Genomic DNA, 26,925 nt, shown 5'->3' with positions numbered 1-26,925 from the left:
TCGGCAACTCAGGCATCGCTAAAGTAACCATATTGGCATTGCAATCAAGGATGACGTGATATGGAGATAACCAATCCATGCCAGGATGACCTCAAAGTCGATAATATCAAGTAACAGAAGGTCCGCTCTAGTCTCACGATCACATAATGTAACCACACATGACCGGTAGATCCAATCCACAACCAGAGAACCGCCTACAAGAGTGGACACATAAATAGGAATACCCAAAGACTCACGAGGGATATCCAGGAAATGAGCAAACAAAGATGACACATATGAATATGTAGACCCTGGATCAAATAATACCGAAGCATCCCTACCGCATACAGAAATAATACCTACGATCACGGCATCTGAGGCCACTGCATCTGGTCTGGCCGAAAAAGCATAGAATCTAGTTGGAGCGCCGGCTGGCTGGCCTCGGCCTGGCTGAATAGTAGCTGGCTGAACTCCCCTTGCCTGGCCTCCACCTCTACGGACGACCCCTACCAACCCGTGTCCCCCCACCTCTCGGGCGACCGGACGGCTGGTGCTGTAACTCATGGCTGATGACCNTCCACCTCTAGGACGACCCCTACCAACCTGTCCCCCACCTCTGGGCGACCGGACGGCTGGTGCTGTAATCATAGGCTGATGACCCTGCAGTACTGCCTTGCCCTGAAGTCTGGGGCAAAATCTCTTTATGTGACCCGGATCCCCACACTCGTAACAACCCCGCAGTGCCATAGACTGCTGTCTTGAAGCCTGACCCTGATGGCCCGAATATCCACTAGAAGAACTCTGAATGGCTGGGGGCGGTATGAACTCTCTAGCATAGCACTGAAGTAGTCACTCGAAGAACCCTGATGACCAGAATACCCGCTGGAGGAACCCTGAATAGCTAGTGGGCGGTAAGAATTCTCCGGCATCCCACTGAAATAAGGCCTCACTGGAGCACCTCGGGGAGGTGGTGGTGGTGCTGAATATGGGGGCCTGCTGGGCTGACCCCTCCAAAATTGACCTCTTCCCCTCGCTGGGGCACCTCTAAACTCTCTAGAAAATCGGGTCCTCTTGTCCTGCTGCAACTGCTCTCTACCCCTCTGGCGGTAACCCTCAATCCTCCGAGCAATCTCCACCACTAGCTGATACTCAGTCCCCATCTCAACCTCTCAGGCCATGCTAGCTCGAATTCCAGGGTGCAACCCCGCAACAAATCTCTGCACTCTGTCTGCGTCCGTAGGAAGTATCATGAGGGCATGGTGAGACAACTCAGAGAATCTCGCCTCATAGTCGGTCACAAACAGTGCTTAATTATCTCTTCTCTGAGCTGAGGTTCCAAATGGACACTTATTTTCGTTTCCCGCACATTCTCCTGATCCCCTAAATTGATTGCCTCTGTGTCATTCAGATTAGGTTTGGGTTTTTCTTCAAAATGGCTTAATTCTTTACTGATTTCCTCAAAAGCTTCCTCATCATCATATTCTATTTCGTCATCACACTCAATTTCTTGTATTATTATGTCTGAGTTAGATTGGCATTTAAGACTGGGCTGAAGACTCCTCATGCATGACACATCACTAAAACCAGCGTAAAAGGGACTGTACAAGAAAGAAAAGAAAGGCAAAATAAAAACTATCAGGATTGAAAAGGAGGGAAATTGCATTTCATTAATATTTAAGATAACAAGGTTTAACTCATCCAAACGGACGGAACATAGCATCCGAATTACAACCTTGGAAATAATCCAGATTAAACTGAAAGGAAATCAAAACTAACTACCAAGACTCCCTCCGGGTAGGAGTTGTTTCCCAATTGTTAAGCTTTGCCTGGGGCCCCACGAACTGAACATCTGCCTTGCTTGGACCTTCTCCAGCCTCCAACACATTCACCTCATCAAACAGCTTTTCAAACCTTTCAATCAGCTCCTTGTCGGGATCAACCACACCACTGGGCATTGCTGTTGCTAGGCGCTTCTTAGTACCAGGCCTGACAAAGGAGCGGGAAAGGCGGGGAATAGGTTTTGGAAGGGTCCATGCTTTCTTTTTCATTTTTCTAGCTCGCCTTATGTCTGCAGCAGTGGGCCTGAAGCCTAAACCAAAAGTATCCAGGTTTGCAGGAAGAGATACTGGCTGTACGATGCCTTGTAAAGAAGCACCCAAGCCCTTTCCAGGTACAAATCCGTTCTTCAGCATTTCCGATGCAACCATGACGGGTGCAGCAGCTACCTTTGGCACAGGAATACACTTCCCTTCCAGGATCTTTTCAACCGATACCGTATCAAAGACTTGATAAACCCATGGACCTTTGTCATCCTCAGCTTCTATGAAAGGCACAATGGCACCACCCGGAGTACACGAACTATCTTCCCCATGCACCACAATCTCTTGCCTGTCCCACTCGAATTTAACCATCTGGTGCAAGGTAGATGGCACTGCCTTTGCTGCATGGATCCAGGGTCGGCCTAACAAGAGATTGTAAGAGACGGCCACGTCGAGCACCTGGAACTCCATAGTGAATTCAACCAGACCTATTGTCAGTTCCAACACTATATCCCCAACTGTGTCCTTGCCTCCTCCATCAAATCCTCGCACGCAAATACTATTCTTGTGGATTCTCTCACTGTCTACCTTTAACTTTTCCAGGGTGGAGAGAGGGCAGATGTTTGCACTGGACCCGTTATCAACCAGCACTCGGGTGACCACAGAGTCTTCACATTTCACCGTGAGGTAGAGTGCTCTATTATGCTCAGTGCCTTCCAAAGGCAGCTCATCATTAGAAAACGTAACCCTATTGACCTCGAAAATCTTGTTTGCTATTTTCTCTAGATGGTTCAAAGAAATCTTATCAGGAACATGGGCCTCATTCAAAATTTTCATCAATGTCTGGCGGTGCTCATCTGAGTGGATCAGTAATGATAGTAAAGTGATTTGTGCTGGGATCATTCTCAACTGTTCTACAATGGAATAATCTTGCGCCTTCATCTTCTTCAAGACTTCTTCTGCCTCTTCTTCAGTTATAGCTTTCTTTACTGGTACTGGATTATCTTTGGTGATTTTAGCCTTTCTCAGCTCGTCAGGAGCAAAGCATCTTCCTGAGCGAGTCAGCCCATGGGTTTCACAAACTTCTTCCTTAACTTCCTTTCCTTGATACATCACTATCACTCGGCTGTAATTCCATGGGATGGCCTTTTCACTGGTTACTGGTAACCGAGTCACTGGCGTGATGACAACCGGCTCTGTGCGAGCCCCTTTTACCATCACAACGGGCTTGACAGCTGCCCCCGACACTACCACTTTAGCTGGTTCTTGTGTTTCTGCAACACTGCTCAAAAGCTCCTTCTTTATCACTACCACTGGTTTGCTAACTATTTCTTCTACCTTGCTCAATGCTCTCCCCTTTGTTAGTTTCTCATTTGATCTATCCTCACTAGCCCAGATCATCATTAAGGTTTGTGACGGCTTCTTATGCTCTCCCTTTTGGACTAGCTCAATCATATGGGTCTCGTGATGGGTTGGTAGTTGATTTTGGGTGATGTTAGGCGTTTCTGGAGCTTGCACTTCAATTCAGCGGGTGTCAATGAGCTCTTGGATGGCCGTTTTCAAGTGCCAGCATTTTTCTGTGTCATGTCCCGGCGCACCTGAGCAATACTCACAACTCACAGAGTGGTCTAGATTCCTTGGGGGAGGATTTGGCAACTTGGGTTCAATCGGACTCAACATGACCAACTGTCTCAATCTGTGGTACAAGCTAGTGTAAGATTCACCCAAGGGAGTGAAAGTCTTCTTCTTTTGCAGCCTATCATTCTTAAATGCAGGGTTAGGTCGAAAGCCGATTCCAGTGGGATTTCTGTTGGTTCTTGGGGGTGGGTAAGTGCTTTGAGCTGGGTAAGTATTTTGTGGGGTGGGTGCGCGCCATTGCGCATGGGTAGGAGGTTGGGGGTATGTCTGGGCATGGTGGACAGAGAAATTGGGGACAGGAGGTGGGTAATAGTGCTGCGGTGGGCCATATGGGGTGTGTGGGTAGGCTTGGGGTGAGGGCGAGGTTGGTGATAATATGGTGATGGACCTCTGGACCAAGCTCTTGATTCTACTACTGCAACCTCTTCTTTCTTCTTCTTTCCCAATACTCCTCCAGTGCCGCTCTGAATAGCCTGAGTAGTTGCTTTGATTGCTGAATAGCTCATAATCTTGTTAGACTTGAGACCCTCTTCTACCATACTTCCCATTTTCACGACCTCGTTGAAAGTTTTTCCCACTGCTGATACCAGGTGACCATAATAGGTAGGCTCCAAAGCCTGTAGGAAATAATCAACCATCTCGTTCTCTTTCATTGGAGGATCGACTCTTGCCGCCTGCTCTCTCCAACGAAAACATATTCTCGGAAGCTTTCTCCGGGCTTCTTCTCAATTTTAATTAGTGACAGACGGTCCGGGACAATTTCGAGATTGTACTGAAAATGACATGCAAATGCTTGGGCCAGGTCGTCCCAAGTGTACCATCGAGCATGATCATGTCGTGTGTACCACTCCAAAGCTGCCCCACTTAGACTTTGACTAAAGTAAGCCATCAATAACTCGTCCCTTCCTCCGGCTCCTCTCATCTTGCTGCAGAACCCCCTTAAGTGGGCCACCAGATCACCATGTCCATCATATAGGTCAAACTTGGGTAACTTGAATCCTGCTGGCAATTGGACATCATGAAACAGGCACAGGTCCTTATAGGCTACACTCACTTGTCCTCCGAGCCCCTGCATATTTCGGAATGACTGTTCTAAGCTCTTAACCTTCTGTATCATTTCCTCTTGCTCCGGGTTTTTAGGAGGCTTTTCTTCTTCTGCTAAGAGATCAAGGCGGGGAGTGTAAGGGCATGGCTCTGGTGGTTTGAAAGTGGCTTCGGGTGGGTAATACTGGTTATCATGGGTTTGGAACAAAGGTTCGCTAGAAGACTTGTGTAGTGCGACAGGTGGAGGAGCCACAAACACAGGAGTAGTTAGTGGTGGAGGGCATGGAATTTGTTTGGGTGGTGGAGGTGGTGGTGTTTGAGAGGTGGTTCCGTAGTACTGCTGGTAAGTAGGGAAAACAGGAGATGAGTTCGCTGTGGGAGGATCTTGAGGCTGAGCTAGTGGTGGGATGTAAGTGGGGTTAGCAGGATAGGCTGGTGGTGGATGTCCCTTCGACCAGGCCTGGTACATCTCGGCCATTTGTTGCTTCAGTTTATACATCTCCTCCTTTATTGCATTAACGTCCACTACTTCCTCCTCCCTAGATGGGTCGACAATGCTTGCTTCCAATTCCTGGTTGACCATGTTTGACTTATCCTTAGAGCGGGTGTTGTAGGGATGGGTTGCCAGAATGCCAGTCAACTTAACCACTTGCCTGAACTCATCAACAACAACTTTGTTAGCGGTTAGGGCATTAACAGATAGATGACCGCACATTGGGGAGTGAATGCACCTAAGCAGTTAACCATTTCTATTATGCCTTTGCTTGGTTGCATGCGTCATCCCGGCTTTTCCTTATTTCTATGTGCCACTTCCTTTTTATTTTTCATTGTTTCTTGCCACTCTCTCTTTTTGCATTTTTCGCCCCTATTTTTACTATTTGGTTANCAAAGATTTTTCATATTTTTAGCACGTAAATATTTAATTTAGGCCTAATATAGCTATTTCAATTAATTTTGGATCTTTTACTTTATTTTATTACAAGAAAATAAAAATTACAAAAAAAATTTAGTTTATGTATTTTTCATAAATTCAAAAAGCACAAAAATAGTACCTTATATAATTTCGAAAATACAAAAATAGTTTCATGTCTAGTTTAATTAGTTAATATTAGCTTTGGCATTGTGTAGTATTTCTATCTTATTTTTAAAAATAAAAAATAAAAAAGAAGTCATTATGTAGTCTAGGGACCCTTCTAGACTATTCTTTGGGACAAAAAAATAAATAAAAAGACCCTAAGTACTTAACACAAAAGGACCTAGGGACTAATTAACAAATACACAAAAATACACCTAGACCTAGACTCTACCTATAAATAATACTTAAAAATCTGAAGAGGGATACAAAAAAATAACGCTAAAAATCAGTAGCGCCGCAATTGAGGACCCCCTGAAATTCGATCTTCTTCGAGAGCCCCTCCCTGACTTCATCTTCTTCAGGAGATACACCGGCCGCTAATCACCATTGAAAACACTCTAAAAAACACTCCGAAAACCAGTCCAATCCAGCCCCAAAATCAGCTAAACACGATCAAAACAACAGCTCAAAATTGAAACCATTCGAGTTCGAGTTCTGTCGAGGTCGCCGGCATAGTTTTGCGGTCAAGGGAAGTGTAGAGCCTCAGATAATGCCTGTTCATTTTCATCTGCGGCGTGCTCGTCTTTGTGTATCGTTCGAAGCTGCTGCAAATTTTACAAGTTAATAAAAGGTCCATGTTTATCTGTTGTTCGATATTATGATTGATCTGTTTTTTTTTCAATTAAATGATATGTTTGTTAAATGAATCTGGTGGTTTTTTGAACAGATCAAAATCACTAAAATATAAGAAGGTCCATATGTATATGACATGTAATACAACTCAATTCAACATATATCTTCACTTTGACGATGTACTCCTCTAATGCAGTTTCTTCTTCCCAAGGTTTCATATTCTTATCCTGGAGATATGAGTGGATATATATAGGGGAAGACTTCATAATATAGTTGAAGGTTTAGTTAGTGGCACTTCACTGATTTTTAAATTTGAAGCATCTCTTGGTTAGACACTAGTAGTATATTAGTAGGCTTCTTCGTTCTATATATGTCGAGTAGATTTTTCTTATTTTTGATTTGCTTATTTGATTCAACGTTTTTGAGGCATAAGCTGAATTGATCACGTGATTGTTAAGAACTCTGTTTAGGTTAGTTGATTAAGCTTAAAATTAAATGTTGTGGCCATGTGATTGTTTTGCTTGTGAAATTGTCTTGGGCCGTGAGGATTTAGCAATTAGTTGGGAGTGGTTGACTTAGAATAGTTCCACAATAATATTTTGCCTATAAATTCGGCATCACAAAAAAATCTCAAAGTAATTTAGGAGACAATCTTGAACATCCCTAGTTTGTTTTAGTTGAGTAAAGCCCTTTAGAATTGGAGGCGTGCCATTTAGCAAATTTCCATAGCCCTCGCAAAGTTAACAATGCGTTAGTTGCTTTAGGCGCGTCATTTAATAATTTTACCTTCTTAAACTCGGGTGCACATTTATGTGACCCAAATCCAATCTCAACGAAGTCGAAATGTGTTAACAATCACGGGTGCACTGGTGCGACGTGGTTCGAGATGCATTTTCACGACGTTGCAATTCTTATAAAAAATAAAAAATAATAAAAGCGGTTCATTAATAAAAGCATATGAGTTTGGAAATCAGATAAAATCAAATACAACAGTTGAGCGACCGTGCTAGAACCACGGAACCCGGGAATGCCTAACACCTTCTCCCGGGTTAACAGAATTCCTTACTCGGAGTTCTGGTTCGCGGACTGTTAACAGAGTCATAATTTCCTCGGATCGGGATTAAACCGGTGACTTGGGACGCCATTAATCTCCCAAGTGGCGACTCTGAATATCAATAATAGATCCCGTTCCGATTGTCCTTTAATTGGAAAAACTCCTTTACACCCTCCTTCCGGGGTGTAGGAAAAAGGAGGTGTGACAGCTCTGGTGACTCTGCTGGGGACAAGAACCCAGAACTTTGGTTCAGGGTTCAGAATTCGAGCTTAGAATAATTGTTGTATTTGGTTATATCTGATTTTCCTACATGTTTCATGCTAAATGTGCAAAATGTTGCTTTTTACCGCTTTTGATATTATCTGAACTGTATATAAACTGTGCCGAAACCCTTCTCTCCTCACCTACGGGGATGTGCTTACTGGTTGAGACTCCCTATTCTGTTAGTGTCAATACCCTGAAATAAGAAAGAGGCCGGACAAGTACTAAGCCGGATGGCCTTTTGGTTCCCGGTACGTAGCCCCCTCCTCGACTCGAGTGGTCCGCTCGGGTACACAGTCTAGAACCTATACCCAGGCTTTGAACCTAGAATAACTTGACCTCATGCCGGATCCCTAGTAGGAACGCGTATTTGCATCACGTGCATATGACTTAGGGGACTCAACACAGGGGTTGGGTCCGTCTAGGCAGGTGTACCCAGAATAATGGACCATCCTGATGCATCCTACTTGTGCATTTATCTGTTTTGGATTCGCATGCTGACCGGCTTTGAATATCTGGGGAAAATTGGAAAAAAAAAACAAAGAGGGAAAAAGAGAATATAGCAGTGTGGAGAGTTAATTACCTACACTAGAAAAACCAATGTCCAAGTAGTGTCGAAATACTGCCGAATTTTGAGAAAATGAAAAAAAAAAAGTTCTCTTTAGTTTGCCAATGGAAAAGAAAAACAAAAAGAGTTTTATTTTTATATTAGTTTATTTTATTTGCCACTGAAAAGAAAATATAAAAAAAGAATCTTGCTTTCAGAAATAGTGTATTTGCCAACAAAAACAAAAAAAGAGTCTTGTTTTCAAAATAGTTAGATTTATTTGCCCGAACTACGCAGGTTTGATTCTCACCGGATGTGAGATACGTAGGCAACCCTCATCAGGTCCAACCTCCCCTTTTCAAAAATAGCCAAAAATGCCAAATTTTTTAATTTCGTCATGAATAAGTAGGGTACCGCCATTCTTGTTTAAACTAAGCCGAATGTCCTCAAAAGGGCGCCGGAAGGCTGTTTTTGCAAGAACAGCCACCCTGAGTCAGTTCAACGGTTAACAGACACAGCCTTAAAATCTTCTCCCCAAAGTGCTGAAAGGCCGTAACTGCAAAACCGGCCGTTTGTTTTAAAATTGGAAATTTGAACAAAAATAGTGTCAATTTTTTCCCTTTTAGGTCAAAATAAGTGATTAAATCACCTTAATAAATGTGCAGGATGAGCACGATTCAAAATAAGGGGAACTTGCATATAGGCCCGCGGCGAGACCGAATGATGTCCCGCGGGCGCCAGGAGCTTTAATGTATTCATGATTGTCTTCTGAGTCTGTATTTCCTTTTCTACTAGAGTCTGTAAAAGTCAGTCAGTTGATTAAGTCTGTATTTTCGTTTAAAGTAGAATAGGGATGATGGAGTCTGTAGTTCTTTTCTGCATTAGAGTCTGTTAGTTGTTTAATCTGTCAGTTTTGAGTCTTTGTAATAGACGTATTTTCTGTCAATAAAATTGAAAAACCCAAAAAATATTTTGCTTCTACTTTACATTTATTCTGCAAGAACTACGCTCGGTCTGATTCACGCGGGGTCGTGATACGTAGGCAATCTCCATAGGATTCGACCATAACCAAAAGAAAAAGAAAAAAAAACGAGAAAAGAGAGGAAAAACCACAAAAGGCAAAAAGAAAAGTTTGCAATTAGAAATAAGGAAAAGCCGGGATGACGCATGCGCCCAATCAAAAGCTGTTACCAATATGTTACATGCCCTAACGCTGACGTGATGGTTTCATTTTTGTCATGTCATACCAGAAAGGTGGTTGGTTTGTGGTTTTAACGTGGTAACTCCTCTTCACAACACGAGGACAAAAGGCAGTCGGCATCCTGGCAACCCATCCCTGCAACACCCGAGCAAAAACCAAAATGAACATGACAGGGCAAGAGTCAGACGCCCGTATCGTGGACCCATCGAAAGAGGTAGAAATGGTAGATATCAAAGCGATGAAGGAAGAGATGTATAAGTTGAGGCACCAGATGATAGAGATACATCAGGCTTGGGCTAAGGGTCAGCCGGCGCCAGTTTATCCCGCCAATCCAGCATATATCCCACCTTTGGCTCAGTCTCGGGAGTTTCCTCCTGCGAGTTCATCTTCACCTTTCCCTTTCTACCAACAGAGGTATGGCACCACCTCCTATCTTCCCCAAGCTCCACCACCCAAACAAAACCCTCCCCCATCAATCACCCTTGTCTTTGTGGCGCCTCCACCTGCCACACTGCAAAGATCTTCCAGTGAGCCCCTGTTTCAAGCTCACGACAGTCTGTACTATCCTCCTGAGCCTACCTTTAAAGTTCCTGAGCCATACTCTTACACCCCTCACTTCGAGTTCCCGGTGGAAACTGAAAAGCCGCTTAAAAACCCGGAGCAGGAAGAGATAATTCGAAAAGTAAAAAGCCTGGAGCAGTCCTTCAGGAACATGAAAGGGTTGGGTGGCCAAGTCAGTGTGGCCTATAAAGATTTGTGCTTGTTTCCCGATGTACAGTTGCCAGCAGGGTTCAAGCTACCCAAGTTTGATTTGTACGATGGACACGGCGATCTGGTAGCTCATCTAAGGGGATTTTGCAGTAAAATGAGAGGAGCTGGGGGAAAGGATGAGTTATTGATGGCATACTTTAGTCAAAGTCTCAGCGGTACGGCCTTGGAATGGTACACACGACAGGATCATGCCCGATGGTACACGTGGGATGATTTGGCCCAAGCATTTGCGTGCCACTTTCAGTATAATCTCGAAATTGTCCCGGATCGTCTGTCACTGACTAAAATTGAGAAGAATCCTGGGGAAAGCTTCAGGGAGTACGGTTTCCGGTGGAGAGAGCAGGCTGCAAGGGTCGATCCTCCAATGAAGGAAGGCGAAATGGTCGATTATTTTCTGCAGGCTTTGGAGCCTAGTTATTATGGTTACCTGGTGTCAGCAGTGGGAAAATCTTTTAACGAGGTAGTGAAAATGGGAAGTATGGTTGAAGAAGGGCTCAAATCCGACAAAATCATGAGCTATTCAGCAATCAAGGCAACCACTATCCAGAGCGGAGGGGTACTTGGAAAGAAAAAGAAAGAAGATGTGGCGGTAGTTGACTCGAGAACCTGGTCAGGGGGGCCATCCCCATATTACCATCAACCTCGTCCCCGTCCCCACACCCCACAGCATTATTACCCACCACGTAGTTCCCACTTCTCTGTCCACCATGCCCATACATATCCCCAACATCCTACCCAGGCGCAATGGCACGCACCCACTCCACAAAATGCCTACCCAACTCAAAACACATACCCATCTCCAAGAGCTTACAAGACTCCCCCTGGAGCAAGTTTGCGGGCTAACCAAAATTTCAGGCAAGAAAGGGCACAGAAGCAGGAAACTTTCACCCCTATCGGAGAGTCCTATGCTGACTTGTTTGAGAAACTAAAGCATTATAACTTGATTACACCGGTTCCTCCGAATCATGCGGACAAGCGTGCAAGAAGCTTTGATCCTTCTAAGAGGTGTGAATACCATTCCAATGCCCAGGGGCACGATGTCGAAGGTTGTCGAGATTTGAAAAGAGAGATAGAAAGAATGATTCAGGAAGGGATAATTGCGGTCCAGGGCAGTGGCACCCAGAATATTGCACAGAATCCTTTACCTGCACATGATGGTGCACATTTTGTGGGGAAGATCCATGGCGACAGGGAGTATGAGAATCCTCTCGGAAACTCGTTGAATGAAGTCAACGATATTGAAATTGGTGAAGGTCCCAGCAACTTTGATAGGCAATCCAGTGGCTAAGATGTCGAGTTCGGTGATTGGAAAGACGCTCCATCTCCTGGTTAGCTAGAGTGGAGTTTTGGTGGTTTATTTTGTTGTCATTTCTGTTGTCCGGGTTATTTTCAGGGTTGTAATCCGGATTTTGTCTTGTGATCCAAACCCTTCTATCCTCTCACTTTGCTTTGTTTGTCTAGTCGTAGTAGCTTGTGTAGTGCTGTCTAGGTTTATTCAAAGTTTGTAACTCTAGTCTAGTTTGTTTGTTTTGTTGTGTAAACCCTTTCACCGTCAGTCTAATGCAATTCTCTGTTTCCTGCCATTTCTAGTCATTTTATTTCGTTCCCTTCTCCTGTTACAATTCTTTCATGCTGATTCTAGTGACACGACATGCACGCATAATTCCCAACCTGTTTTAATAGTCAGTTTGGTAATGAAGCAAGGAAACAATGCTGAAGACGTAAGGACATTCGAGGGAAATGAGTAAAGGCATTTTGAGATCACTTCAAGCCCAAATCAAGTGAAACTGGGGGCAGATAGAACATAAATACTGTTAAAATGCATCATGCCGCATCGGTTTGAAGCCAAGGCAAGAGTGCCCCAGGTCTACAGGGACCGTTCGTGGTACCAAGATTGTTGTCCAATGGTGTTAGGTAATTGACAAATACAGAAGGCAAATATGTGAATATGGTTAGTAATTCTGGTGCAATCAAAAGATGTTGTGTGTTTTCCTCAGCTTGTTTAACTGCGCAGTTTGTACTTGGTATGTTTTGAAGATTGGAATGACGAAGGCATTTTTATTCTGCTATCCAAACACTTTGTCCTTTGTTACCCCTTTGAGCCTCGATTATTTTCTTGCATACCCCTCTTTCGGAATCATTAATCAGACTCGCAAGTTCGAATGGGGAAGTAAATGGAGAAACAAGAGAAAAACAGTGAAAAAGAAAAATAAGAGAAAAAAAAAAGAAAGAAAACAAAAGAAGAGAAAAGAAAAGAAAAGCAAAAAGAGAAAAAAGGGAAAGAAAGAAAAGAAGAGAAAAGAAAAGAAAAAGTAAAAAGAGAAAAGAGAAGAGAAGTAAAAGAAAAGAATGAAAAGAAAGGAAAAGAAAAGCGGAAGAAAGATCGCAACAATCAAAGTAGTATGAACTACGTTTGACTTGATTCCGAAAGGATACGTAGGCAGCCTCTCTCTGAGGTTCAGTCACACCAAAACAAAAATTCAAAAGTCCCCAAGAAAGAAACTGGGGCAGAAGTTGTGGTTGTTGTAAGAAATCTGATTCCGAAAGTTGTAATTTTGAACCCATGTTGAATTGTTTTGAGCCTTTGATACCCTTTCTTCCTAACCCTGTCCAAAAGCCTGCATTACGGTCCAAAGAAAGACCTTCTGATCAATCTTCGAGAGACGCCGAGTAAAGCGAGTAGAGGTGAACCATATCAGGGGCAACACTCCAGTCCAAACAAGGGAAATGAAGAATGAGAGAGTCTTGATGATAAATGCCCTCACGGGCACCATAAGGCAAAGTAAGCTGAGAGAAATAAAAAATGAGAGAGTCTTATTGGTGAAAACCTTCACGGGCACCATAAGGCGACGGTGAGTTGAGAGAAAAATCAAAATGAGAGAGGCTTGATGGTGAAAACCCTTCGGGCACTACAAGTCGAATAAGGATAGTGAATCANAACTACGTTTGACTTGATCCCGAAAGGGTACGTAGGCAGCCTCTCTCTGAGGTTCAATCACACCAAAACAAAAATCCAAAGTCCCCCAAGAAAGAAACTGGGGCAGGTTGTGGTTGTTGTGAGAAATCTGATTCCGAAAGTTGTAACTTTAAACCCATCATTGAATTGTTTTGAGCCTTTGATACCCTTCCTTTCTAACCCTATCCAAAAGCCCACATTACGGTCCAAAGAAAGACCTTCCGATCAGTCTTCAAGAAATGCCGAGTCAAGTGAGCAGAGGTGAATCATATCAGGGGCAACACTCCGGTCCAAACGAAGGAAATGAAGAATGAGAAAGTCTTGTTGGTGAAAACCTTCACGGGCACCATAAGGCGACGGTCAGTTGAGAGAAAAATCAAAATGAGAGAGGCTTGATGGTGAAAATCCTTCGGGCACTACAAGTCGAATAAGGATTGTGAATCGGATCAGGCAAGCGGAGCATTGAAGCCCAGTTTCACGGCAAAAGGTACAACAAGAGCTGAACATCAGATTTGCTAAACAGAGTAGGCCGCAGGTGCATGTCAAGGTCGTTAGAGTCGGTATCCACATCTGATGGATTGCTACTCTGTAGGTTTCTTGTTGGGAATCGTCTCTCTCCATTACCCTTTACTCCAATCCTCCCACTTTGTTTTACTCCTTCGTCCTAGGTCGGTTGTTCAAAACAAGTGAGAAATGATATCAAAATATGCCACCAAGCTTTCCAATTAAACAACACGGGACCTGGTGAGCACATAAAGGCGTCAAGCCAGGAGAAAACCGCAGGCACACTGAGTTGGCCACAATCAACATGCTTTGGGATTCGTGCAAAATACAAGGGTCCGATTTAGGAACCACGCAACAGATGGAGGGTGTTTTGGTGAACGGATCAGAGGTAGTCTCCGTGTCAAGGGTAGCAAAGAAAGTGGTTAGTCAATAAACAAGCAAGATCTTCGAGGGGGAATCAGTTATCGTGACAAGTGAAAGAACAATAAACTCAAGGCTAAAGCCAGTGGTCAAGAAAGAACATCATATACACAAAGCATGGACAATAGACATGCTGCGGGATTCATATGAGACATGAGGATTGGGGAGATGACCGTTCATGCAATGCAACAAATGGAGGATGATGGGCCACCTTCGAAGTTCAAGGCCACAAACCAACCACCACATTTTAAACTCACAAGTTTTCGTTGTTTGAAACAGGAACAAAGCAGTGCAAGAAAGTTGGTTCAACAGTAAGGGAACAAGAAAGGAAAGAAAAGAAAAGGAACAAGAGGAGCACCGACAAAAGGGAAGTTTCTGAAATCATTGACCTTTGCCATTACTTTTCACAATGTTTCCTCCTAGGATAAAAGGCCTAGTCTGATGGAGTTTTATAGAGTCAAAATCTTAGTCTGATGAATCTTTCTCCTAAGATAACAAGAGACCTAGTTTGATGAATCTTCTCCTAGAGTCAAAATCTTAGTCTGATGAACCTTTCTCCTAAGATAACAAAATGGACCTAGTCTGATGAATTTTCTCCTAGGATCACATCTTAGTCTGATAAGTCTTTCTCCTGAGATAGTAAACCTAGTCTGATGAACCTTCTCCTGGGATCTACATCTCAGTCTGATGAAACTTTCTCCTAAGATAAACAAAACAGACCTAGTCTGATGAATTTTCTCCTAGGATCAAAGTCTTAGTCTGATGAATCTTTCTCCTAAGATAGAAAACCTAGTCTGATGAACTTTCTCCTAGGATCAAAATCTTAGTCTGATGAATCCTTCTCCTGAGATAGTAAACCTAGTCTGATGAAATATCTCCTAGGATCTAAATCTTAGTTTGATGAAACTTTCTCCTAAGATAACTAAATGGACCTAGTCTGATGAACTATCTCCTAGGATCTAAATCTTAGTTTGATGAAACTTTCTCCTAAGATAACAAAATGGACCTAGTCTGATTAACCTTCTCCTTGGATCAAAATCTTAGTCTGATGAACTTTTCTCCTAAGATAGACAACCTAGTCTGATGAATTTTCTCCTAGGATCACATCTTAGTCTGATAAATCTTTCTCCTGAGATAGTAAACCTAGTCTGATGAACCTTTTCCTGGGATCTACATCTTAGTCTGATGAAACTTTCTCCTAAGATAACTAAATGGACCTAGTCTGATGAACTATCTCCTAGGATCTAAATCTTAGTCTGATGAAACTTTCTCCTAAGATAACTAAATGGACCTAGTCTGATAAACTATCTCCTAGGATCTAAATCTTAGTTTGATGAAACTTTCTCCTAAGATAACTAAATGGACCTAGTCTGATGAACTATCTCCTAGGATCTAAATCTTAGTCTGATGAATATTTCTCCTAAGATAGAAGATCTAGTCTGATGAACTATCTCCTAGGATAGAAATCTTAGTCTGATGAATCTTTCTCCTAAGATAACAAAAATAGACCTAGTCTGATAAATTTTCTCCTAGGATCAAAATCTTAGTCTGATGAATCTTTCTCCTAAGATAATGAAATCTTAGTCTGATGAATTGTTCTCCTAAGATTGAAGACCTAGTCTAGTAGGCTTTCTCCTAGGATCAGAATCTTAGTCTGAGGAATCTTTCTCCTAAGATAGAAGGCCTAGTCTGATGAATTTGCTAGTCAAATGTCCTTGGTTTTACTCACAGGATCGTGCATTCCAATCAAGGCTTTTGTTTTACTCTTATCATTGCATCAATAGCTTAGGTGATCTATATTTTGCTAACAACTCCCAAATCTTCCTAGTGCAAACTGGGGCAGAATATTTTCTTTGTTTTTTGTCTATTTTGTTGAAATCAGGAGCCCGCCTAAGCCAATGTACCAAACATGCTCAGGAACTATGCTAAGGTCTCCTGAAGTCAGGGGGTAACAGCAGGCGCCNCCCTAGATGGGTCGACAATGCTTGCTTCTAATTCCTGGTTGACCATGTTTGACTTATCCGTTAGAGCGGGGTGTTGTAGGGATCGGGTTGACCAGAATGCCAGTCAACTTAACCACTTGCCTGAACTCATCAACAACAACTTTGTTAGCGGTTAGGGCATTAACAGATAGATGACCGCACATTGGGGAGTGAATGCACCTAAGCAGTTAACCATTTCTATTATGCCTTTGCTTGGTTGCATGCGTCATCCCGGCTTTTCCTTATTTCTATGTGCCACTTCCTTTTTATTTTTCATTGTTTCTTGCCACTCTCTCTTTTTGCATTTTCGCCCCTATTTTATTATTTGGTTACAGTCGAATCCTATGGAGATTGCCTACGTATCACGACCCTGCGTGAATCAGATCAAGCGTAGTTCGTGAAGAATAAATGTAAAGTAGAAGCAAACATATTTTGGGATTTTCAATTTTATTGATAGCAAATACGTCTATTACAAAGACTCGAAACTGACAGACTCTAATGCAGCAAAGAACTACAGACTCCACCACCCCTATTCTAGCTCAAACGAAAATACAGACTCAATCAACTGACTGAATTTTAATGAAAAGGAAATACAGACTCCAATAGAACGGAAATACAAACTTTAGTAGAAAAAGCAATACAGACTTAAAAGACAATCATGAATACATTAAAGCTCCTGGTGCCCGCGGGACATCGTTCGGTCTCGCCGCGGGCCTATATGCAAGTTCCCCGTGAAGTCTGTCCAGGTCACTCATTATCTACTTCACAAATATCATCACTGATGCAAAGAAGGTGGTACGGGTCATGTTTTCGCACATTTGGCATTTCCTAGTAATAGAATGAGCAACGGTTAAGATTCTCTCTCTGATTCTGCCTTTTTCTTGAAGCAACCGCCCTATTTGTTGGGTCCTAGCCCCCAAAGTTTGCTCGGCTACCTGGTTTTGTTCCCGGAGTTGTTGCAAGTCCATTTCTAACTGTGCCAATGCCATATAGCAGTGCTCTCTTTCAACTTTGAATTCTTTTGCCTGTTTGATCATTCTGTTTTATGTGGCAATGAACTTTTTCTTTAATCCTGTAAACTCATTATCGTATTCTTCTTTCAACTGCTTAACCATGCGGGCCCGTTCTTCCGCATTTTTAGCCAATTGTTTCCGAACCCCAGCTAATTCCTTTTCCGCTTTGTTGAGGTCAAAACTGTAGTCACCCACTTTTTGCCTTAGATTTTCTATAAGCTTTGTATCTTTGGCACTTCTGACGGGATTTTCGGCCGCTAACTTCATCTTTTGGATTTGGGCTCGTAAGGCTTCGTTCTCTTTGGCCAATTTCTTTCTCTCACCCTCGTCAGCCGCGGCTTGCACGCTGTTTTCAAACTGAAGGTCTTGGACCTATTTTTCGAATGCTCCTATGCGGGCCCTGTACTCATTTTCTTTAGCTAACCAAGCCCACTGTTCTTGCGATGATTCATCAAACTCCCGGATGTGAGGTCTTTTAGCTGGCCGTTCATGCTCATATTCTCTCTTATACCAAGCAAGGTATCCTGGCGACACTTCGCCTTTGGCTCGATCCTGTACGCAAGTATCCGCTTTTAAATATTGGCATTCATTCCAGATCTGGCGGACTCTTGCTTTAGGGAATTGTCCGTCGGGGCTAATTTCAACCACCTGAGCACTAAGATCGCCGTCTTTTGGCACTATTTGGCACCTCCCGAGTTGCCTTAAAACCCGATACGGAGCATAAGGCTGGATGCTCTTAAGACCCATCAAAAGGAAGTGCAGCCCCGTTGCTGGCATATATATGATTTCATCGACGGGCAACCATCCAAATGTCCACTCTATTTGACTAGCAGTGAGGGACCGAAAGTATGAAGTCCAGCCCGTGAATTCCTCGGGCAAGCTGATCCACTTAATCCTTGTGTAAAACTCCTCTATGCATGTCTTCTTTGTAGAACCGCAACTCAGGAATTGAGAACGACGGCACAAGTGTTCGGTCATCCATATTTGCAACAATAGATTGCACCCCTCGAAGAAGTCTCCCCCGGCTTTGCAGGCTGTAAGGGCGCGGAAGATTTCGGCTAATATCATGGGCGCAAGAGTGCTTTTGGCTTGAGTAAGTAAAGTGCTGACGACCCCGGCTACTTTTATGTCAATGTTTCCGTCTTTCCTTGGAAATACCACAAGCCCCAAAAAGACCACCATAAAAGCAAAACGTCTATGCTCCTCCCATTTTTGACGGTTCCCTTTGCTACATATCTTGTTTTTCTATTGTCACGCGCTCACAATGCTTACCTTAGTAAATCTTGTATTATATCAATAAGTGTACTTTGCTGCCCTGTAAGGTGAGCCCACTGTTAGAAAATCATAGTTGTTTGCTCTATCAGCCTCGCACAACCTCCCATGTGATTTTCCTTATCAGCCTCGCACAACCTCCCATGTGATTTTCTTTTAGAACGTTTGCCTCGTAAGCACGATTATTCAGAAGCTACCTTTTTTCTTCAATCACTTCGTCCCTTTTAAGGCACGTAATCACTGTTTTTCTGCCCCTATGTGTACGAGTAACTCTTCCACCGGATAAAGTGTCGGAATTGGCAATCGGCTTCACACACAAGTCTTCCCGGACCTGCATGCCCCACAAAATTCCATCAAATAAAGCACCATCGGGGGGTGTCCATCTATAGGAATTTTGACTTCAACATTTGCTTTGTGCGGTGGTAGTTGGATCGGTTCTTGATTTTTTGGTGTATGTAAAAAATCATTAAGAATTGGATTATCATTCAACTTTACGCTATTAGGCATGGCATTTGTTAAAAAAATGTGTTTGAAAAATAATTTCTGCAAAATAAATACTAGTGCAGAATCAAAACAGAAATAGAATCAGAAGAATGAAAATACTGAGCCTAACAGAAAACTGTGTTTCCTTAAGGAATTTAACCCCCTCGATGTTATCCAAGGTTGTTGGATTAATTCCTCCCGGGATAGAAGGGAGCACCTATTATGTAATACCGACAATGAAAATTACAGAACTTCGTTGAACTCAACAAACGAGAGTAAACCATACTGATGCTTACGTTTTGCTTTTAAAAATGTAGAAATGCAGAAGAGAGGGGGAGAGTATGTAGATTTTTGGTGGTGAAAAAGTGAGGTAAAGCCTCTGTATTTATAGCCAAATAGTCTGTGTTGAATAGGTGAAAGGTACCTGTTCGCATGAGGTACCATTTCGGCATAAAATATTTCTGCTTGGTCGCAAATTTTAAATTTGAAAACGACCGTTATAACCATTTGGAAATTAACCGCGAAATAAAATCCGCGTGAAAAATTATCTGGAAAAAGAAAATAAATAACGAAAAACGGGAAATAAATTTGGTCCAAACAATTATCAATCAATTGACCGACCAAAAAAATTATCGATCAATTGACCGCCGAAGCCGAAGCCGAAGCCGAGCCGGACATAAGTGCGTAGAGAACTGACCTTATGGAATTCTCCTTGAAGCGGCTTACACTTCACACTAACATTTGAGACAAAATAATACTCCATCCGTTTCATATTAAATGAGGCACTTTCCTTTTTAGTCTGTTCCAAAATAAATGACACATTTCTAAATTTGGAAATAATTCAACTTTAAACTCCTCATTTTACCCATTTTACCCTTTATGAGAAGCTTTTATAACCACAAAAAAGTCATGGCCCCACAAAGCTTTACCCGTTAAGCTTTTAAGACCACAAATTTCAAAAGTCTTTCTTTTTTTCCTTAAACTTCATGCCGAGTCAAACTACCTAAAATTATTTGAAACGGAGGGAGTAACAATTATATCTTCATGCTCTTTGTCATTCTAAAGAAAAAAACAATCAAAATGCCATCCATGATATAAACTTTTAAAATATTTATATCAATTCATGATTTTATTAAAAATCATACAAATACTTCATGTATGTATATTATTATAAAAGCTTCTCATGATTTTAGAACATTTTTGTGGCTATAAAGCTTCTCATTAAGGGTAAAATGAGTAAAACACAAAATTTAAATTGCTTCAATAAATTATCTATATATTATAAAAGCACAAATGTTTTACACTAGTCTTTAAAGTTTAATTTTTATTTTATTTTTAGAAAAGACAATTCCATAGTGGGTAAAATTATAAAATTTAAAATTTTGCTTATAATAGAACACTAAAATCAGCCCAGATTTTAGAAAATCACTGCCATTACATAGGAGATGCATACCTTATTCATAATGGATTCTAATTTGGTTACGACTTACAACTCTGCGTCCTCTATATGAGGAACACTAATTGTCTAATGTTTATTATCTGATGAAGCATAAACGAGCTATTAAGGAATTATTCATCTTGCATATTTTGTTTATTTAATTTTGAGAATTGTCATAATTGCTCAACATATTTTACTTGTGATTGCAGGCAGCAAGAGGTTATATTGCTTTGGAATACAACAGTTGAGTTCTTGCTCATTTTGGAAATTTTTTCTATGTATTTTATGTTGAATATTTTGATATTTAGAGAACTTTTATGATGAGAATTAGGGTTTGTTAGATTAACTGTATTCTTGTTTTAAATTGTTGTTGAGATAGGTAGATAAATTTTTGATTTTTCTTTTTTCCACAATAGATGATTTTTATCTGCTTTGTATGATTCCGTAAATAGCACCTGTTATTTATATGTTGTATCTAAATCACATGCATAATCGTTGTTGTTGCAGTTTCATGGTAAACTTTCTTAATTTAACAAGGTAACCTTGATAATTTATAGTATGAATACAAATGCAGTAGTAGGAGTCAGAGGCGGATTTAGGATTTAAAGGTGGCAGGTGCCATAATATCCATTAATGTATACCTTGTAATGACTAATATGAAATTTGTTAGAAATGTCTATTCGGTTGTTTTTGAGTTTATTCGGGTCAACCTAATAGGTATTTTTTATTTATAAATATAAAAATCACATCTCGGATATAAAAAAACAAACGTAATTAGAATTTTAAATAAGGAATCACACCTTTATTATAACAACACAAGTAAAATCAAAATTTTGACTAGAAAATTATATCTTTTTCTGTATATTAAAAATAAATTTGCACAAGCAAGATAACATCTTCAATAAAGGAATTATATCAATCAGAATAAGAAAATATAAAAATATCTTCAATAGATAAATTATACTCCATAAGTATAAAATTAAATTTACTAAAAGTTCCAAAAAATTAATTTCATAAATCTCATATTTTTTAAGCAATATTTACGAAATTTTCATCATAATTTAACAGTAAAGAGTTAAATTTATTTAATAACCCTAAAATAACACAATTTTTAAGATATAATAAAAAAAGATGATTTTTTTTATCTCAATCCAAAATTCCCATTAAGATCCAAGTTTTTCGGATTTGAATGAAGAAAACTTATAAATTTAAGATTAAAAGGAATGGTTCTTTTATGTAATTTTAAAGTTTTGGAGTTTTTTTTTTTTTTTGAGTGTTCTGGCTAGAGATCACATATAAACTAATAGAATAGAAAAAGGAAAAATATAAAAAATAATAGAACGACAAATAGAAAATTGGGGGGTAGCCGTAAAGGAAAATTACTGGGACAAAGGAAATTGTCACGATCCAGAATCCACTAAGGGTCGTGATGGCGCCGGACACCATTGTCAGGCAAGCCAACACCAAGAAGTTAATTAACTTCCCATTTTTAGTAATTTAGGAGCCATAATTTCCTTTAATTTAACTAGTAAAAGGTAATCATCACCGAATAAATAAAAATGTTTACAACTTTTAATATTAACCATCCCATAATCATCCCAAAACCCGGTGTCACAAGTACATGTGCTATTCCTAGGAAATTGAATGAAATGCAATAACTGTCCGAAATACAAATTAGACAGAAGGTAAATACTATACACTAAAAGAGACTATGCCGGCTGCGGGTCGCCTCGAGAGATGCAGCTCACCTAAGTCTCCGGATCATCCGTGCTGCGATGCCAATTAGGCCGCTAGAGGTACATGTACCTGTGCAATAAAAATGCACAGTAAGTATAGCATGAGTACAAAAACAACGTGTACTCAGTACGTATCCCGTCTAATCTCGAAGAAGTAGAGACGAGAGGTCGACTTCGACACTTACTAGTGGTCCAATAATAATATACCAAAAATATAGTAAATCGAGGACTTTTCATAAAAATGGCTGTAACTCAATAGCATGAGCCAAATAAACAATTCTTTCTTTTATAGGATATTCCCAAATTCATTTCATCATTTATACATTAATCTCAGGTTAGGAAAAATAAATATCAACACTTATGAATTACAAGGCAAGCAATACAAGCATGCGCAAATCATTCCGAGGTCGTACAGCTTGATCCAACAATATTTAAACTGTGCACTGCCAGGTGGTCGAATGACGCGAACCATAGATGCATCTATTCAATCTATCGAGGCGTTCGGCCCGTTCCACAATAGATTAACACATTCAAACAGTCAAATCAAGAATGCATCAAGGAACAATTATTCAGGAAAAGGCAAGTTTCTCTTTTAAAAGTCAAGAAATAATATCTAGCCTTTTAGAAATTCATTTACACGTTCGATATCTTTTAAGCATTTTTAAATTGTCAACAAGGTTGCAAATATTACAAGTAAAGCATGCTTTTGGGCCCTAGACTACCCGGACTTAAGCATAATAGCAGCTACGCACGGACTCTCACCATCTCGTGCGTACGTAGCCCCCACAAATAGGAGCACATAACTAGTTAACTCACCTATGGGGACAATTCCCTCTTACAAGGTTAGAAAGGAGACTCACCTCGCTCCGAAGTTCCATAACCGGCATTCCACGCCCTTCCGAAGACTCAAATTAATGCACAACGTTCCAAAACTAGCCAATTATTATGTAAAACCATTAATACACGTTCAATTACTCATAATAATCCAATTTATAATAATTTCTAACCTCGGTCGAAAAGTTGACAAAAATTCCCTCGGGCCCACGTGCCCGGATTGCGAAATTTTTCGAAGATAAAGTCTGCCCATAACCTCACTAACTCAAATATATAATTTACTCTCAATTTATGTCCAAAATCGTGGTCAAAATTCAAGAATACCAATTTTCTAGATTTTCCTCAAACTCCCAAATTTCTACCAATTTCCATGCTAAAATCTATACATAATCAATGTATTTAACTCAAGACATGTGGGGATAGCTTACCTTATCGTTGATGATGAAAATCCCCACTTGAAGCTCTCCAAAAATTGTCCAAACAAGAGTAAAATGGAAGAGAATGGGCTAAACCCCCGTTTTAAATAAACCTTACTGTCTCCAACACTTTCGCACCTGCGGTGCATAGACCGCTCCTGCGGCCCCGCTTCTGCGGCGCACGTGCCGCTTCTTTGGTCCCAGGCTTAAGTCCAAAATCCGCCTCTGCGGTCTCCCCAGCACAGATGCGCACCCGCATCTGCGGGTAAAATTCCGCACCTGCGATCACTGCCTATCTTCGCCCAAACTGCACCTGCGACCATTCTCCCGCTTCTGCGATCACGCACCTGCGGTCAAACTTGCGCAGGTGCGATTACACCAGAACTGGTGCACTTCAGCCATTCCTTATCTTCCATTTTGATCCGTTGACCACCCGGATTTCACCCGGGGCCCCCGGGACCCCGTCCAATCATATCAACCAGTCCCAAAACATAATGCGGACCTGCTCGAGGCCTCAAATCACATCAAACAACGCCGAAATCAGGAATCACACCCCAAATCGAGCTTTTTGAACTTTATCTAAGTCTCCAGAAGTTCATCAAGGAAGAGGGTGAATGGGAAATGGAGGGAAATAAAATTTTTGAGTGAAATTTTAAGTTCCCCCCCTTGGCAAATGGGCATTGTCCCATATTGGAAGAGGAAGAGGTTTTTTATGGGTATATAGTATTTAATTAATATATATTAAATACTTAAAAGAGGGTGAATGGGAAATGGAGGAAAATGAAATTTTTGAGTGAAATTTTAAGTTCCCCCCTTGGCAAATGGGCATTGTCCCATATTGGAAGTTCACCCTCTTTTAAGTATTTAATATATATTAATTAAATACATCCAAAACCCAACACTTTAGAACTTCAAACTTCTACATTCGATGCCGAAACCTATCAATTCACGTCCGATTAACCTTAAATTTTGCATACAAGTCATATTCGACATTACGGAGTTACTCCAACTTCCGGAATCGGAATCCGACCCCGATATCAAAAAGTCCACTTCCGGTCAAACTTCTCAAAAACCTTCAAATTTCTAACTTTCGCCAAATGACTCCACTATGATCTACGGACCTCCAAATCCACTTCCTATCGCGCTCCCAATACCAGAATCACCATACGGAGCTATTCCCAGACTCGTAAACCCAAACGGGCATCGATAACATTGAAATGCACTTCCTCCCAAATTTATGAAATTCTTCCAAAATGCTAACTTCCACTATAACGCCAAAACGCTCCCGGGTCACCCAAAACCCGATCCGGGCATACGCCCAAGTCCAAAATCATCATACGAACCTGGTGGAACCTTCAAATCTCGATTCTGAGGTCGTTCACTCAAAAATCCAATCCTTATCAATTCCTCCAACTTAAAGCTTCCGATATGAGAATTTTCTTTCCAAACCAACTCTGAACTTTCCGGAATTCAATTCCGACCACGCGTACGAGTCATAATACCTGAAGTGAAGTTGCTCATGGCCTCAAACTGCCGAACGACGCGCTAGAGCTCAAAACGACCGGTTGGGTCATTACAGAAATAAAAAGCACAAAGAGATGGAAAAGTCGGACAAGGTTCAAGATAAATTCCAACTTAAATTTTACACACAAGAAAAGCTTTCAAAAAGATCTACCAGCCATGACATATTTGTCTAGTTTATGGGTGCGGGTGACAGGATGAGATATTAACCTAATTTAAGAAAATTTTAATATAGATATATAAAATTTTCTTAGTGGGTGCCATGCCACCGCTTTTTAAAGGGGTGGATCCGCCACTGGTAAGAGTACATGTATTTGAATTTGAACTCAAATCATATTTATTGAACTGCAAATATGATAATAAGAAAGAAAGGTAAGAAAACTTGGCTCTCGCTTACAAAGCAAGAGTTACTTATTTTTCAGTTTTCTCTTAGTAAGTAACCAAGTACACAAAATTAGACTAAAAGAATAGTAAACTAAGACATATGAAATAGAGTAAAGCTAAAGTGAGATAGAATTCTAATTGAACTTAAATCACACGATTTGTTGACTTTATGCGTGCGAAAGAATCCTAATACCAGTCAATAGCTTTTCCAATTCAAGTTTGAATGTCGTCTACCAATTAAATACTGAATACTAGAATCTTGTGCAAGTCTGACCTTTGAAATCAAGTTGATAGAGTTGTCTACAATTAGAGAATCCTAAAACCAAAGCGATCCCAATTTCAAGTATGAGTGCTGACAATGTCGTACGTGCACAAGTAAGGGCAGATCCATCCCTTTGGTACCGGGTCCATCTGAACCGGCTGCTTTCGACATGGAATATAAATTTATGTGCAAAAATTCATTAAAATTGCAACGAATAGTAGATATGAACCCCTAATTTTAAAAATATAATAGATTCAAAGCCAAAACTCTAAAGGTTGAACCCATAGAGTTTAAATCCTGGATTCGCCTATTTGCATAAGCTATAAATTTCTTACATGAGAGGCACAATTAATTTTCTTATATTTTGGACGTTTTAGAATTAATCTCTTATAAAAAACTACTTGCATGTTATTTAAGTATAATTTCACAGATCTCTGTCCAAGTTTGGCTTGTAACACTAATATTCTTCCATGCAATTTACAATATGATGTTTGTCTCCCTTATTTTCATTTCTTAGCTTAATAATTATTTTAAATTATTTGTAATTAATGACCCATTAATATTTAAAGTCTACTATGATTTGGCTAAAGATACGTATCATATTTATTTCTATGACTAATTGTTAAGCTACGAAATCAATGGTAATTTGAGAACGGATCAAGTCTAAACCCTAATCGTCTGAGTCGGTGAGAGAAAGAGATGATAGACGACAGTGTAAATAAGAGTTTTGATCCATTAATTAAAAATAGAGTCAAACTAACTCTATTTATATGTACATGTAAATGTGGCTAAAATTGAAATGGTAAAACCAATCCAGACAAGGGCCGGTTCCCTGAATGTGTAAAAATAAAACTGGCCCAATAAGGAGAGGCCTACTATTGTTGAAATCAACCAGGATCTGGATTGTGGACTGAGGCTTTATCACCCCCCTCAAGCTTGAGGGTGATTGAACACCAAGCTTGCATAAAAGTTTGTGATGAGGAACACCAGTGAGGGCTTTAGTAAGTATATCAGCTAGTTGAGCAGAGGTAGGAACATGCTGAAGAGAAATTAGCCCGGAAGAGAGGACATCTCTAACATAACGACAATCCACCTCAATGTGTTTGGTGCGCTCATGGAAAACTGGATTTCTGGCAAGATGGACAGCAGCCTGACTATCACAAAATATAGGCACAGGAAAAGTGACAGACAACCCCATATCAGCAAGAAGCTTGAGAAGCCAGGAAACTTCAGCAACTACCAGTCTCAAAGCCCTGTATTCTACTTCAACAGAACTTAATGAAACAAGAGGTTGTTTCTTGGATTTCCAAGAAACAGGAGAGTCACCAAGAAGAATATAATATCCAGTAACAGACCTTCTGGAGATAGGGCAGGCAGCCAGTCAAAATCTAAGTAAGCCTTGAGGCTGAAATCAGGAGTGCTGCTTAGTAAAATACCCTGGGCAGGATCATAACCAAGGTAG

The 26,925-nt window shown here is 40.9% G+C and overlaps 1 protein-coding gene across 1 annotated transcript; it reads right to left on the bottom strand.

Annotated features, from left to right (window-relative positions):
- Nucleotides 1-139: 139 nt before the first annotated feature.
- LOC109218015 lies at nucleotides 140-23,555 on the bottom strand. The gene is made up of 3 exons (XM_019382330.1): nucleotides 23,415-23,555; nucleotides 494-819; nucleotides 140-194 (listed from the first exon to the last, which is right to left on the bottom strand). Exons 1-3 carry the CDS (start codon nucleotides 23,553-23,555, stop codon nucleotides 140-142), a joined length of 522 nt encoding a protein of 173 aa, XP_019237875.1.
- Between the last annotated feature and the right edge of the window lie 3,370 nt (nucleotides 23,556-26,925).

The sequence above is a fragment of the Nicotiana attenuata genome, unplaced genomic scaffold, assembly GCF_001879085.1.
Source record: "Nicotiana attenuata strain UT unplaced genomic scaffold, NIATTr2, whole genome shotgun sequence".
Lineage (NCBI taxonomy): Eukaryota > Viridiplantae > Streptophyta > Magnoliopsida > Solanales > Solanaceae > Nicotiana > Nicotiana attenuata.
This window is presented reverse-complemented; position numbering and strand designations above follow the sequence as displayed.